The sequence below is a fragment of the Chrysemys picta genome, chromosome 20, assembly GCF_011386835.1.
Source record: "Chrysemys picta bellii isolate R12L10 chromosome 20, ASM1138683v2, whole genome shotgun sequence".
NCBI classification, from domain to species: Eukaryota; Metazoa; Chordata; order Testudines; family Emydidae; genus Chrysemys; species Chrysemys picta.
Window position 1 is genome coordinate 2,214,542 of NC_088810.1, and position 13,288 is coordinate 2,227,829.

The window sequence follows — 13,288 nt, forward strand, 5'->3', positions numbered from 1 at the left end:
ACCCCAGGGATACCACAACAGCCCGGCTACTGCCCATCGCCATGTTGTGGATATGCTAGACCAGTTGAGTCCACAAGAAAGGCCTTTTGTGTTTTCAGATGTAGATGACTGTAGCGGGGTGGACACCCGCTCCTGCCCTGAAGGGCTTGAAATCAGCCCTGAAAGAGGGCTGCAGGGGTAAAAACTGGGCTGATTGGGGAAGCGGCCGCAGCTGGGCCACGCCCCAATCAAGCCCCAGCTGGCCTGTATAAAAAGGCTGTGAGCCAGGAGCCCAAACAGTCTCTCTCTGCGCTCTAAGAGAGACGGGCCTGGCTGCAGGGAGCTAGAGACAGGGTACCTGAGTGGAGCAGGGCTGGGGACGGGCAGAGGAGCTAGGGAGCTCCAGCCTGGAAAGCCCCAGGCTGCGGCCTAGCAATGGGCTAAAAGGTACTGGGGGTTGCAGAGGGCAGCCCAGGGGTAGGCCAAGGGAGCACGTCTATACCCGACCTTGCCAGTGATGAGTAGGCTGATAATGTCGTCTGCCCCAGGGCGCGGGGCTAGACGATGACTGGCAGTAGCCTTATACTGAGGCGAGGTGGGGATAGTGGGTGGGGGTTTCCCAGGGAGGGGAGACCCTGAGAGAAAGGGGGTACTGCCAGGGGGCAGCACCCAGAGAAAGGGGCACCGGGGTCCTGGGAGGGACATGGGGCCAGGGGCAATGTGGATCACCAGCCTGCAGAGGGCACTCCAAGGCTGGCAGAGCTAATTCCCATGGAAAACCAGCAGGAGGCGCCGCAGGGGTGAGTCTGAACGGCTACAATGACATTTTAATATTTGGGAAAACTAAGGCACAAACTCAAACACTAAGGGGGAAAGTTTTGGCACTAATTCAGGAAACGGGGGTCAAAGTAGCCTCAGACCAGGCTCCGTTGGTGCTACCTCCGGTTAAACACCTGGGCGCAGTCGTTGGACAAGAAGGGAGACAGGTAGATCAGAGGAAGGTCAGGGCACTGGTAGAAATGCCGGCCCCTATGGACGCCCACTCTTCTTTAAGAGTACTGCTAGGAGGATTCCATTTCCTTAGACCAGCCATTTATAAATATGTTGAAATCACTCACCCCTTGTGGAGACTGCTAAAGGAAAAGACAGGATGCGATTGGGGAAAAGAGCAGGGCTCCGCTTTAACCCTGCTAAAACAGAGGCTCTCACAGCCCCAGCCCTGCGTTTCCCTGATGAATCACAGCCTTTTGGTATTCGTTTGGCTGCCACTAACATGACCTTGGCTGCCACACTATTGCAAAACAATAAAGAAGGAAAGCTAGTGCTGGTAGTATACGAATCCAGGAAATTACAAGGAGCAGAAATAAATTTTGATCCCTATGAATGTGAGTGTCTAGCAGCTGTCTGGGTGGTACAATCTTCTGAGCCACTCACAGGAACAGTCCCTATTACTATCCAAAGCCCCCTGTTTATATAGTGATCTTCCTTCATTGGGACAATGAGTTTTGCACCTTCGTGCTGTAATCAACTGATTGACAAGTGCTTGTTTTCTTACATTGTCCTTCTCATCCTTTATCTTGTTCCTTCATCAGTCTCTCAGGGAGTTACCCCATGTGGGTTTTGATCAGCTGTCTTATCTCCATTAATAGGTTCCTGCCCCATCTGTTAGAGTCATCAATCTGCCCTCCTCTGACATCTCAATAGGGGCTTGTTGCAATCTCCTGGTGCCTTTACGTCTGTTCTCAATTCTTCCCTAGAAGATCTGGTCCGGTGATGGCCTTCACACGTATCTTCTAACACACACATTCCTCATTCACGTGCAAAACAGGACTGATTTAAACGGCGCATTTGAGCAGGAACATCAAATTGCAATGCAGGAGAAAACAATCCTGGCGTCCTTTTACTTATTTCGAAATGCTAATTTCAAACCTACAACAAAGTGGTGACCCTAAAGGTCTGTTACTGCCTTGAAATCCGCTCCAGACACAGGATTCTGGCTGATGCATCTTTACCAATGGCCCACTAGGCCGTTCCTTCCTGCTTTCAGAAAGGGTGGCTGGCAGAATACGGTCAAATCCTACATCAATACATTTAATGCCCGCTACATTATTATTCTTTATCCTTCATTCTAAATTATACAAATTACAAACATAAAATCCTGCTACTACAACTTGACTATGACCCACTTTCCAGTCTATAGAACCCAGGCGTCCGGACTCCCACCCCCACTTCTCTCACCACTGGATCCTGCTTCCCCCAAGGACAGGAGTGGGACCGAAGGGTCCTGCCCTTAATCGACATGGCACCGAGAACAGAACCCAGGAGTCCTGCCGCCCTGCCCCTGGTGTGACCTGCTACCCCCCATTGCCACCCCAAGCCTTCCGAGGGGAGTTGGTGTCGCTCATTCCTCTAATTCGATTTCCCGGCAGGAAGGCAGGAGGATTTGTCAGTGTGCACAGACGCCCAAAGGGTGGGCAGGGCCGGCGAGAGGAATAGAAACTTATAGACTCTCCCAGGCGAAGTGAGCAGATCCATGTAAGTTCCTGTATTGCATCACAGCAGGTACCTGAGCCGTTATATAAAGAGACAGAGACAGCCCCAGAGTGACAGGACAGACTGCGAGACCGGTACAGCTTTTCCACTCTGCAGTCAGCCACCCGCTTCATGCCAGGAAAACGTTAAAGAGTGTTTGGTAAGTGATACCTCTCTGATCTGTTGGTGCTCTAACCCCGAGACCCCACTCCCCTCCCCGAGCTGGGGAGAGAACCCAGGAGTCCTGGCTTCCACCCTGCCCCCTCTCTGACCCCCACTCCCCTCCCAGAGCTGGGGAGAGAACCCAGGAGTCCTGGCTCTCACCCTGCCCCCTCTCTGACCCCTACTCCCCTCCCAGAGCTGGGACAGAACCCAGGAGTCGTGGCTCTCACCCTGCCCGCTCTGTGACCCCCACTCTCCTCCCAGAGCTGGGACAGAACCCAGGAGTCCTGGCTCTCACCCTGCCCCCTCTGTGACCCCCACTCTCCTCCCAGAGCTGGGGAGAGAACCCAGGAGTCCTGGCTCTCACCCTGCCCCCTCTGTGACCCCCACTCTCCTCCCAGAGCTGGGACAGAACCCAGGAGTCCTGGCTCTCATCCTGCCCCCTCTCTGACCCCTACTCCCCTCCCAGAGCTGGGATAGAACCCAGCCACACTCCTCCACCATATGAATGCCGATGAAGGCGAGAGTCAGCGTGCAAATGGGGCAGCTGGCGGGTGCAGTGGGGTCATATCAAAAGGCAAATATCGTTGTGCTCCAGTTCTCTTCCCAGCAAGTGCAAACAGTTGCCTGAGACTGAGGGGTGGGGTGGGGTGAGGTGAGAGAGACGCCCGCTGCCGCACTGGAGCGGTGACTCTCTGAATCCTGGGTACACTCTTGGACTCCTTCAGCCGGTACCACAAAATCAGCTCTGTCCTCTCCTTACCAGGGAGCATGGGGCAGAACAGACCCTGAGGGTGGCTGAGCTCCCAACCACAGGTGGGGAAACTGAGGCAGCTGCAAAGCATTGGCAATGCTGCGACACCCGCCAAAGGTGGGAAGTGTCCAAGTGCAGTGCACAGGGGGAGGGGAGGGAGAGGGCAGAGGTAGCTGCTGCCAGGAGGAAGGGGGAATTTCTTACCCCAGTCTATGGCTGCCTGATGGTTTGTAGCAACGTGAATGACCCCAAGCAGGTGGAGAAGGTGCCCCTGCTATGTGATGTGCGGAGGGGTCAGTACAATTCCTCCTCCCCCTGGGGAATCTGGGGTGGTGGTGCAGGGCCACAGACCCTGATCTCTGGGGAGAGGGACACAGAAGGAATTTGGCTCTGGACAAGGGACAAGGGGTTGCCCTGGGATCCCTACTCTGTTGAAAGTAGTGTGTGGCTGAGAGCCGCTTTACAGGGAGCTGGACATAGTGTCTCAAGGACAGGATTGCAATGGCAAACTATCACTTTAAAAGTGGGGGTGGGGGAGTTTGTGGGGTTTCCTGGTCCTGCTGGCAGTCTAAGGAGCTCTGCAGGGAAGCGTAGGACCAGAGGCAGTTTGTAATGAAGCAGCCTAGAACAAGGTGGGCTGAGTTGTCTCTTGTTGACCTAGTGAGCAGCCTGTTTTGTCTCCTCCTTGTTTGTGGTTCTTGTGTGTGATCGTTCTGGATCCCCAGAAACAGACACCTTATGCTGCAACCTTCCAGCAGGAGCATTTCTGGTTTGTCTCTGACTTCTCCGGGTGGATGACACAAACACACCAGCCACGAAGGGGTCAGGGTTTTGGCTACCTCAAAACTGAGGATACCCCCCACCCTGTTGACTGGCTCATACATGTCCAATCTCTGTTCTGATCTTATTTCAGCCCGTCTGTGATAAATCCCCTGGCCAGAGATTTGGCTGCATCAGAGACCCCCAGCGCCGATCTACTGCTTCCCCATCACCATGGAGGCTTCTCTTGCCTTCTGCATCCTTGCTGCTCTCCTGGCTACTGGTGAGTGGGGTCTGTTCCTACAGGGGCTGATCTCCTAACTTCTCCAATGTACCAACAGCTCAGAGCTGCCTGTCGAGTAAAACTGTTAACAAACGTAACCGAAAAGCAGCCGCAGAATAACGGGGGCTGAGTTGGGAGCGTCCGAGTGACAGCGTCCCAGGAGGAGAGGGCTGGAAGTTGCAAAGTCCTGTGACAGCGAGTGAAACAATTGTGGAAATGGGAGGAAATATTTACAGTTTAAATCACTAGAACCGAGTCGTGACTGGGCACGTTTCAGAGCTGGCCAGAGGCCAAGGGCATTTCGAACAGGGATTGTCTGTGTGACAGGCAGCGGGTCTGAATTTCAGTAGCAGGAGCTCAAGGCTATTTGAAGGGCATTTATATGTGATCCCCAGACGGTGTCAGGGGGCCCTAGCTTGACTGGAGTCAGGGTGGCCAGGGCCCAGACGGTGTCAGGGGGGCCTAGCTTGACTGGAGTCAGGGGGGCCAGGGCCCAGCCTGTGTCAGGGGGCCCTAGCTTGACTGGAGTCAGGGGGGCCAGGGCCCAGCCGGTGTCAGGGGGCCCTAGCTTGACTGGAGTCAGGGGGGCCAGGGCCCAGCCGGTGTCAGGGGGCCCTAGCTTGACTGGAATCAGGGGGGCCAGGGCCCAGTCGATGTCGGGGGGCGCAGCTGTACTGGAGTCGATGGTAGGTAGGACTTGGCCCTTGCTGCACCGCACTGGAGAGCGACACCAGCTCACACCCGCTGGGGATCTCTCTGGGGTTTGTGAGGTGGGAAAACCCACCGGGGAACTAAACTCTGCAGCGATCCCGGGGAGACGCAGCCCCCGAGCAGCGTGAAATGTCTGTAGCCAGCTGGGACCATCCACAACGCTGATGAGGGACCCCAGGGCGCTGTACCCGGCGCTTCCCCGCCGAGCCCAGGGGAAGGCGAGGGAGGGAGAAATCCAGGTGGCTCATGTTCTCTCTCTGTCTCCAGGGGCCTGTCTGCAGTGTGAGGTTTGCTTTGGCCTAGGAGTGAGCTGCAGAGGCGACCTACAGACCTGTGCGGCTGGGGAAGACTCCTGTGGCGTCGCGCTGACCGAATCCACGCTGGGTAGGGGAGATCGGGGTTAATTGGTCATGAAAGAGGTGCTGGGGCTCAAGCACTCTTTTTACTTTCACAACTGACGCAGCTCAGCCTTGGCAAGCCCTGGCACAAATTAAGAACCGCATGAGATGGACCCTAAGCAACGTGGGTCAGGGAACAGACTGGGGACCTAGGACGCCTGGGTCCTCTCCTGGGCCCAGCTCCGGGAAGGGAGTGGAGTGCATTGCTGTGAGCACCGGTTAAGGAGCCAGGACACCTGGGTTTTATGCCAGCCCCGGAGACGAGTTGCAGTGCTGAGCTCCCAGGCGACTAGCCAGCACGTGGGCCAGGGGCCCGCTGAGGATGGGAACCACAAAAGCCAGCGCGCCAAGTGGACAGATACAAGTCAGGAAAGAGATCTTGGAGTCACCGTGGATAGTTCTCTGAAGATGTCCGCGCAGTGTGCAGAGACGGTCAAAAAAGCAAACAGGATGTTAGGAATCATTAAAAAGGGGATAGAGAATAAGACGGAGAATATATTATTGCCCTTATATAAATCGATGGTACGCCCACATCTCAAATACTGCGTACGGATGTGGTCTCATCTCAAAAAAGATATACTGGCTCTAGAAAAGGTTCAGAGAAGGGCAATTAAATGATTAAGGGTTTGGAACGGGTCCCATATGAGGAGAGATTAAAGAGGCTAGGACTTTTCAGCTTGGAAAAGAGGAGACTAAGAGGGGATATGATAGAGGTATATAAAATCATGAGTGAGAAAGTGGATAAGGAAAAGTTATTTACTTGTTCCCATAATACAAGAACTAGGGGTCACCAAATGAAATTAATAGGCAGCAGGTTTAAAACAAATACAAGGAAGTTCTTCTTCACACAGCGCACAGTCAACTTGTGGAACTCTTTACCTGAGGAGGTTGTGAAGGCTAGGACTATAACAGCGTTTAAAAGAGAACTGGATAAATTCATGGAGGTTAAGTCCATTAATGGCTATTAGCCAGGACGGGTAAGGAATGGTGTCCCTAGCCTCTGTTTGTCAGAGGATGGAGATGAATGGCAGGAGAGAGATCACTTGATCATTACCTGTTAGGTTCACTCCCTCTGGGACATCTGGCATTGGTCACTGTCAGTAGACAGATACTGGGCTAGATGGACCTTTGGTTTGACCCGGTATGGCCGTTCTTATGTTCTTATGACAGCCACCTAAGCCAGCCAATAGGAAATGCCGAGGAGAGGGGTGCGGCATAAGGCCTGTTTGGCCCCTCAGTCCCAGCTGCACAGAGGTGCCCAGCTCTACTTGGGACCCATGTCTGGGAACCCCTCGCCGGGAGTCCGGCATCTGGACCGGGTCAGCCCTCCCTTGTGAATGACGGCTGTGGAGGAGGGGCTGCTAGGAGACCCCAGTGGCTGGGAACTCAGCTGGGGGAGCCAAGTTCAAATCCCCACTTGGCCCGAATTGGGCTGGCGACTTCAACCCAGGTCTCTCTCCTCCTATGGTCGTGTCTGGCCCCCTGGGTCCGGGTGGGTCTCTCTGTCTCCCCCTTTGAAGCCGCCCCACGTTGTATGAAATAGTTAAACATTCCCTGGACCCTGATTCCTCCCATGTCCATGGGGAACGTCCTACCCACTGAGCTTCTGGGTTCATGGGGGGCCACTCCCCACCCACAACTCCTCCCCTGACTGGGCTTTGTGCAGGGCCTGATCCGGTAGGGGTGCTCCGAGGGCGTCTCCTGGATCAGGCCCCCCAGGTGATATCGGCAGGGGAACGCCTAGTCTGGGAATCCCACTGCGGCTAAGGTGTGAGCGGGACACACGGCATCGGGATCTCGGCGGTCCGGCATGTACCCCCTGTTGGAAACTTTGGCAATGAAAGGACTTTATGGGCAGGAGATTCGGGGCCCCCAGGGTTACGCGGCAGCTGAGTGCGGAGCTGGAGCACAGACAATTGGTGCCGGCTGATTGTGTGGGGGAGACGCGATTTAAATTTTCGTCCTCACTATAGCTTGAGTCATGGTCCCTCCAAACGCCCCCGCCTTCCCCTCTGCAGCCCCCGCCTTCAGCTCTCACCTGTTTGCTGCTGCTGTGCAGGGAGTGGACCCGGCCGCACCATGTGACCGAGCGGGGCCAGCAAACCCAGGCCTACCGCCCCCCATCCCATGTGTCGCCTCTGAACTGGAGGTTATAAATGGTGGATTTAGGTGCTGAAATCGCTTTGTCTAGCCCTGTGGGACTGCGGCTGACTCACGTTCCCCTCTTCATGCCTCAGTTTCCCCATGGGGAGAGGAAGGCTAATGGCACAGGGCCAGTGTTATGAAGAGGGCATCAATGGGGTGGAAGTGGAAGGGGAATAAATCTCCGTTTTCTCCCCCTGTGCAGCGGGAATTAAGACCCACAGCATTCTCAAGGGCTGTATGTCATCGAGTCAATGTAAAGCCGGCCCCGTCTCTGTGAATTTTGGGCAGGGAATGAGAACACAGACAAGCTTTGCCTGCTGCTTGGGAGATACCTGCAGAACAAGCACCATTACAGGTACCTCTCCCCAGCTCCGCCTGTCCTCCCCCATCCCCTGCACCTCCCCTGCACCTCCTGCCCCACGTTAACTTCCTCAGACTGGTCCTCCTGCCCTGCAAGGGGCGCCCCATGGAATAACTCTCAGATCCTGGGTGGGTGGAGTTTAGTGGGTGGAGCTCACCAGGTGTGAACCCAGCTGACCCCACCCGGGGCGGGATCCAGGGCTCCCTTCTGCAAACCTCTCCCCTGCCCCTGCTGCCCCCGGTGTCCCCGGAGCTACAGCTCCCCCTGCAGGGGCACCCAGGGCTGAGCTGTGCAGCCCCCAGCTGCTCTCCCTGCCCCGACGCCGCCTGGGGCTCGTCCCCCGAGCTGACTGCGTTTGCGCCACTTCTTCCCAGTGCCCCCGGCTGACACCAAACCCAACGGCTGGCACTGCCCAGCCTGCGTCGCTGTGTTTACTGATCAGTGCAGTGAGAAGACCACACAGTGCACTGGAGACGAGACCCAATGTGTCAACATCGTCGAGACCCTAACAACTGGTAACCTCAGTTCATTTCTTCTGGGGTTATTTTTCCTTTGTTGTTTTATCCCCCGTCGGGCAGAAGCGAGATGCTGGGTGGGGGCCGCTAGGGAAAGGTATCAGCTGCAGATCAGGACACCTGCGTCCTATTCCCAGTGCTGGGCTCCGGTATGACCTTGGGCTAGTGTCTTTCCCTCCCTTTGTGTCTGGTTCTCCTCCCGTCCATTACCTGTGTATAGTTTAGTCTCTAAGCTCTTTGTGGTAGGACTGACTTAGTCTAGAGAGCCCCTGTCGTGCCAGGGGCTTCACAGATCCCCGACCCACATGGGGGTCCCCTTTTCTGTCAGATGCTGAAGGACTCTCAGCAGGATACAGTTCCTGCCCCCCAAAGAGGCTGCAATCAGAACAGGCAAAATAAGGATCGTTCTTCGCATTTTAAAGTTGGGGGAAACTGAGGAACAGAGCGGTGCCGTGACTTGCCCAAGGTCACACAGGAAGGCTGTGTCAGGGCTGGGAATAGAATGTAGTTTTGCAGAGTCCCATCATGATGCCTTAAATCACTATGAAGCCACCCTTATTAGAGATCCCAGCGCTGCCACCAGCACGGAGCTGCTGCTTTGCTAGATGAGTGGTGCAGCTAATACTGGCTAGCTCCAATAGGCTCCAGATCGGGGCTCCCAGTGACTTGTTCAAGGACACACAGCGAGCCTGCGTCAGTGCAGAGGAGAAGGGGGAGGCCATCCAGGGCCAGACAGGCTGTGTGTGTGTGTGGGGGCAGATGGCGAGATAGAGGCTATGGGGGAGTCTGAAGGGGCCCTGAGGACTGGGGGGACCATTGTCTCCTAGTCCAGCTCAAGGAGTGGAGCTGCTCCCCTGACAACTTCCTGTCCCCTCCCCCCGCAGGTGGAAATCCAGTGCAGATGGTCATGAAGGGCTGTGCTTCCGAGTCCATCTGCGCCCAGATAAAATTGGGTTCGGGGACCTTCGCAGGCATCAGTGCAGATCTAACCACGGCCAAATGCACAGCGGCCTCCGCGCGGTGGAGGTGGCACCAGGGCCAGGCGGGGTCCTGCTGCTGAATCTTCCCTCCTGATTCCCCACCCGGTGCAACGGCGCCGCAGCACTGAAATACACCCCTGCAGTCTGCGTCAGCCGCTGTCCCACCCATGGATTCTCGGTTCCCCGGATGGAGTCAAGCCCCTTGATATTGCTGCACTGAATGAAACAAACCAGTGACCAAATTCTTCGGAATTTATTTATTTATTTCAATGGAGAAAAATTTTAATTCTCGTGCCTGGTGCCGTCAAGAAGCCCGTTAAGAACAGAAGCGTGGCCGCACCGCGTCAGGTGAATGGTGCAGCTCGTCCAGTGTCCTGTGTCTGACAGTGGCCACTACCAAAGCTTCAGGGACAGCGCCCAGCACATGACAATTTGGGACAGAGCCACCCCTGACTTCTCCTCCCGGCTTCTGGCAGTCAGAGGATTACGGACACTCTGAGCATGGGATTGTGTCCATGCCCAGCTTGGCTAATAGCCATGGATGGACCGATCCTCCAGGAACTCATCTAATTCTCTTTTCAACCCACTTATACCTTTGCCCCATCTCCAAATCCCCTGGCAATGAGTTCCACAGGTTAATTGTATGTTGTGGGGAAAAGTGTGACCTCTTGTTCATATGAAACCTTCTGCCTGTTTATTTCATGGGGTGACCCCTGGTTCTGGTGCTGTGGGACAGGGGAAATAGCAGTTCTCAAGTCACTTTCTCCATGCCACGGCATGATTTTTTAGCCCTTTGTCGCATCCCCCCTAAGTTGTCTCTTTGTCAAGCTGAACGGCCCTAATCTTTTCAGTCTCGCCTCAAACATTCCGTGCCCTAAGGTTAGGCTCAGAAAGACCCCAGTGGGGAAAGCAGGTACCACAGGATGGGGGTTACACAGCCTGGGAGAACGTCAGTTCAGCCTCTAGCGGGGACTGGGAGCCAGGACTCCTGGGTTCTATCCCGGGCTCAGGGGGGGGGGGGGAAGAGGGGTCTAGTGGTTAGAGCAGGAATAGCTGGGAGCCAGGATGCCTGGGTTCTATCCCCAGCTCTGGGAAAAAAGTGGGGCTGGAGTGAGCTGGAGTGGGGTGTGTGTGTGTGTGTCTGGGAGTCAGGACTCCTGGGTTCCGTACAGAAAGATCTGGGGAATCTGGTGATTGTCACACACACCCTCCCCGCAGCACGGTGCCCACAGCCCGGCTGCTGCATCCAACCACAGTGAGGCCCAGCCCAGGGTGTGAGCCGGCTCCCACTTCCATTTCCCCAGAGTCACTGGTTTGAAAGTGCAGTGCAGTGCAGTGGGTGGGGAGCTGGGTCTACACTTCAATGGGGGCTGCTGGGTTCTCTCCCTGGTGTGGGCCAGTGACTGTGACGGGGGATCCCTGTGGAGCAGCACGGTGCCCACCGACTTCTCCCAGACGCCAGTCAGCAACAAGCCCTCACCTCTACTTCCTTATCTGCAAAATCCAGGGCCTGGGGCACCAGGTAACAACTGCTGCCAGACGGCGAGGGTGGGGCGGGGAAACACTTTTCCTGGGAACAAGGCTGGACAGACGCCAGAGGCTCTGAAAACACCAACGCCGGCATCTCCAAATGAACCCGGGGACGCTCCGGCCAACGCTGCTGCAGAGCAGTGAGGTCAGGGGCTTTGCTGATGCAGTTCCCCCTTTCCCACCGGAGCAGCTAGTCAAAGTTCAGCCGCGGTTAATGTTGGACCGGGTGGAATTACAAAGCCCCCTGCACACACGCCGGAGACGTGACTCTCCCTGGCTCCAGTGCCTGTTCTTGGCTGCCTTCGGCCGTGACCCCGGAGATCAGCTCTCTGCCCCACCCTTAGCAGGGAATCCAGGGCAGGACAGAGCATGGCCGGGGATGAGCTCCCAGCCCAACGAGGAGTGAATCGCAAGCTAAGATGTACGTGGGTGTGAAACTGACCTGGAGTTTTTGGAGTAGGGCCAGAGGCATTTTTGCTGAGTGTTGTTTGAGGATGACTTGGTAACAAGGCAGCGTGGTTCCAATGTGCAGGTTTGGTCACTAAAATATTAAGCTTGCAAAAATGGAAAGTTGCTCTCCACCAAATATTGGTGCCCGCCCGGCTCGGTAGGACGGTTGCCCTGACAGCTAATGAGAGAAGGAAAGGCCGATAAATTCAAAGCAATTTGGGCTGATTTTTTAGAGGTCTATGATTAACATAGACCCTGAAGATAGATCTGTCTGGACAAACTGGAGAAACGGTGTGAAATAAATAGGATGAAATTCAATCAGGACAAATGCAAAGTGCTCCACTTAGGAAGGAACAATCAGTTGCACACATACAAAATGGGAAATGACTGCCTAGGAAGGAGAACTGCGGAAAGGGATCTGGGGGTCATAGTGGACCACAAGCTATAGATGAGTCAACAGTGTAACACTGTTGCAAAAAAAGCAAACATCATTCTGGGCTGTATTAGCGGGAGTGTGGGAAGCAAGACACGAGAAGTAATTCTTACATTCTACTCCGCACTGATTAAGCCTCAACTGGAGTATTGTGTCCAGTTCTGGGCGCCACCTTTCAGGAAAGATGTGGACAAATTGGAGAAAGTCCAGAGAAGAGCAACAAAAATGATGAAAGGTCTAGAAAACATGACCTATGAGGGAAGATTGAAAAAATTGGGTTTGTTTAGTCTGGAGAAGAGAAGATTGGGAGGGACTTGATAAAAGGTTGTTACAAGGAGGTAGTAGAAAAATTGTTCTTCTTAACCTCTGAGGACAGGACAAGAAGCAATGGGCTTAAATTGCAGCAAGGGAGGTTTAGGTTGGACATTAGGAAAAAACGTTCCTAACTGTCTGGGCGGTTAAGCACTGGAATAGATTGCCTAGGGAGGTGGTGGAATCTCCATCATGGGGGATTTTTAACAGCAGGTTAGACAAACACCTGTCAGGGATGGTCTAGATAATACTTAGTCCTGCCGTGAGTGCAGGGGACTGGAGCAGATGACCTCGCGAGGTCCCTTCTATCATTCTATGAGTCTATGTCGCTTCCCCTCCCTTTATCCCATTTACTTTGTGTATTCTGATGAATCTGGTATTTTGGTTGATTTCTTGTATTTGAAAAAAAAATCAAAATAAACCAAATACCCAGCTTTTTGCCATTTCATTTCCTAGTTTTTCAAACAGCCAGAGAAATGCTGGTTGGGCGGAGCTGGTGGTCTAGGCAGCTGTCGTTCTCACCAGGTTCGCTGCTGATATGATACCGTGGCTCGGTAATGATCAAAAGACCCCGCTTCACACAGCGCTTTGCCTCAGTTGATCGCACAGAACTTTACATCACTGTCGTCATTTTACAGCTGGGAAACTGAGGCATGGAGCCGCGATGTGACTGGCCCATGGTAGCTCACCCGGCCAATGGCAGAGCCAGGATTGGTCCCAGTCCAATGGGCTTTCCATTAGGCCACATGGTGGCTCGGTGATTCTTCAGGGCTCCCCGGGCTCCTGTATGCAGTACCAGGTTTACAATGGTGCCAAAAGGTGCCATGGTGCCGAGCCCGTACTCAGAAGGGCCCCATTCTGGTTGCCAGGTGCATAGGAGATGTGGGGAGGACAGGCGAGGTCATGTCCCCCACACCAGATTTCTGCTTGGCCCACCAGGAGAGAGGGACAGGGGCTCTGTCCTCCTGCTGCGCCCACCTCCTG

At 54.7% G+C, this 13,288-nt stretch overlaps 1 protein-coding gene across 2 annotated transcripts; it reads left to right on the forward strand.

Moving 5' to 3' along the window:
- Positions 1–2,544: 2,544 nt before the first annotated feature.
- LOC112061195 (phospholipase A2 inhibitor and Ly6/PLAUR domain-containing protein-like) lies at positions 2,545–10,280 on the forward strand. 2 transcript variants are annotated; one of them, XM_065574136.1, is made up of 6 exons: positions 2,545–2,671; positions 4,341–4,469; positions 5,448–5,564; positions 7,926–8,078; positions 8,459–8,599; positions 9,484–10,280. In XM_065574136.1, exons 2-6 carry the CDS (start codon positions 4,421–4,423, stop codon positions 9,657–9,659), a joined length of 636 nt encoding a protein of 211 aa, XP_065430208.1. In that variant the 5' UTR covers positions 2,545–2,671; positions 4,341–4,420; the 3' UTR covers positions 9,660–10,280. The 2 variants fall into 2 exon arrangements, with proteins under 2 accessions (XP_065430208.1, XP_023969720.3); XM_024113952.3 differs by lacking the exons at positions 2,545–2,671; positions 4,341–4,469 and having other exon boundaries at positions 5,316–5,564; positions 9,484–9,809.
- The last annotated feature ends 3,008 nt before the right edge of the window (positions 10,281–13,288 follow it).

What these genes read in the sequence shown, in the direction of transcription:
- LOC112061195 (XM_024113952.3), top strand. Translation starts at nt 5,345, where the DNA reads ATGAGGGACCCCAGGGCGCTGTACCCGGCGCTTCCCCGCCGAGCCCAG. An exon ending in CAGAACAAGCACCATTACAG is followed by an intron (nt 8,079 to 8,458) that starts GTACCTCTCCCC and finishes ACTTCTTCCCAG; the next exon opens with TGCCCCCGGCTGACACCAAA. An exon ending in CGTCGAGACCCTAACAACTG is followed by an intron (nt 8,600 to 9,483) that starts GTAACCTCAGTT and finishes CTCCCCCCGCAG; the next exon opens with GTGGAAATCCAGTGCAGATG.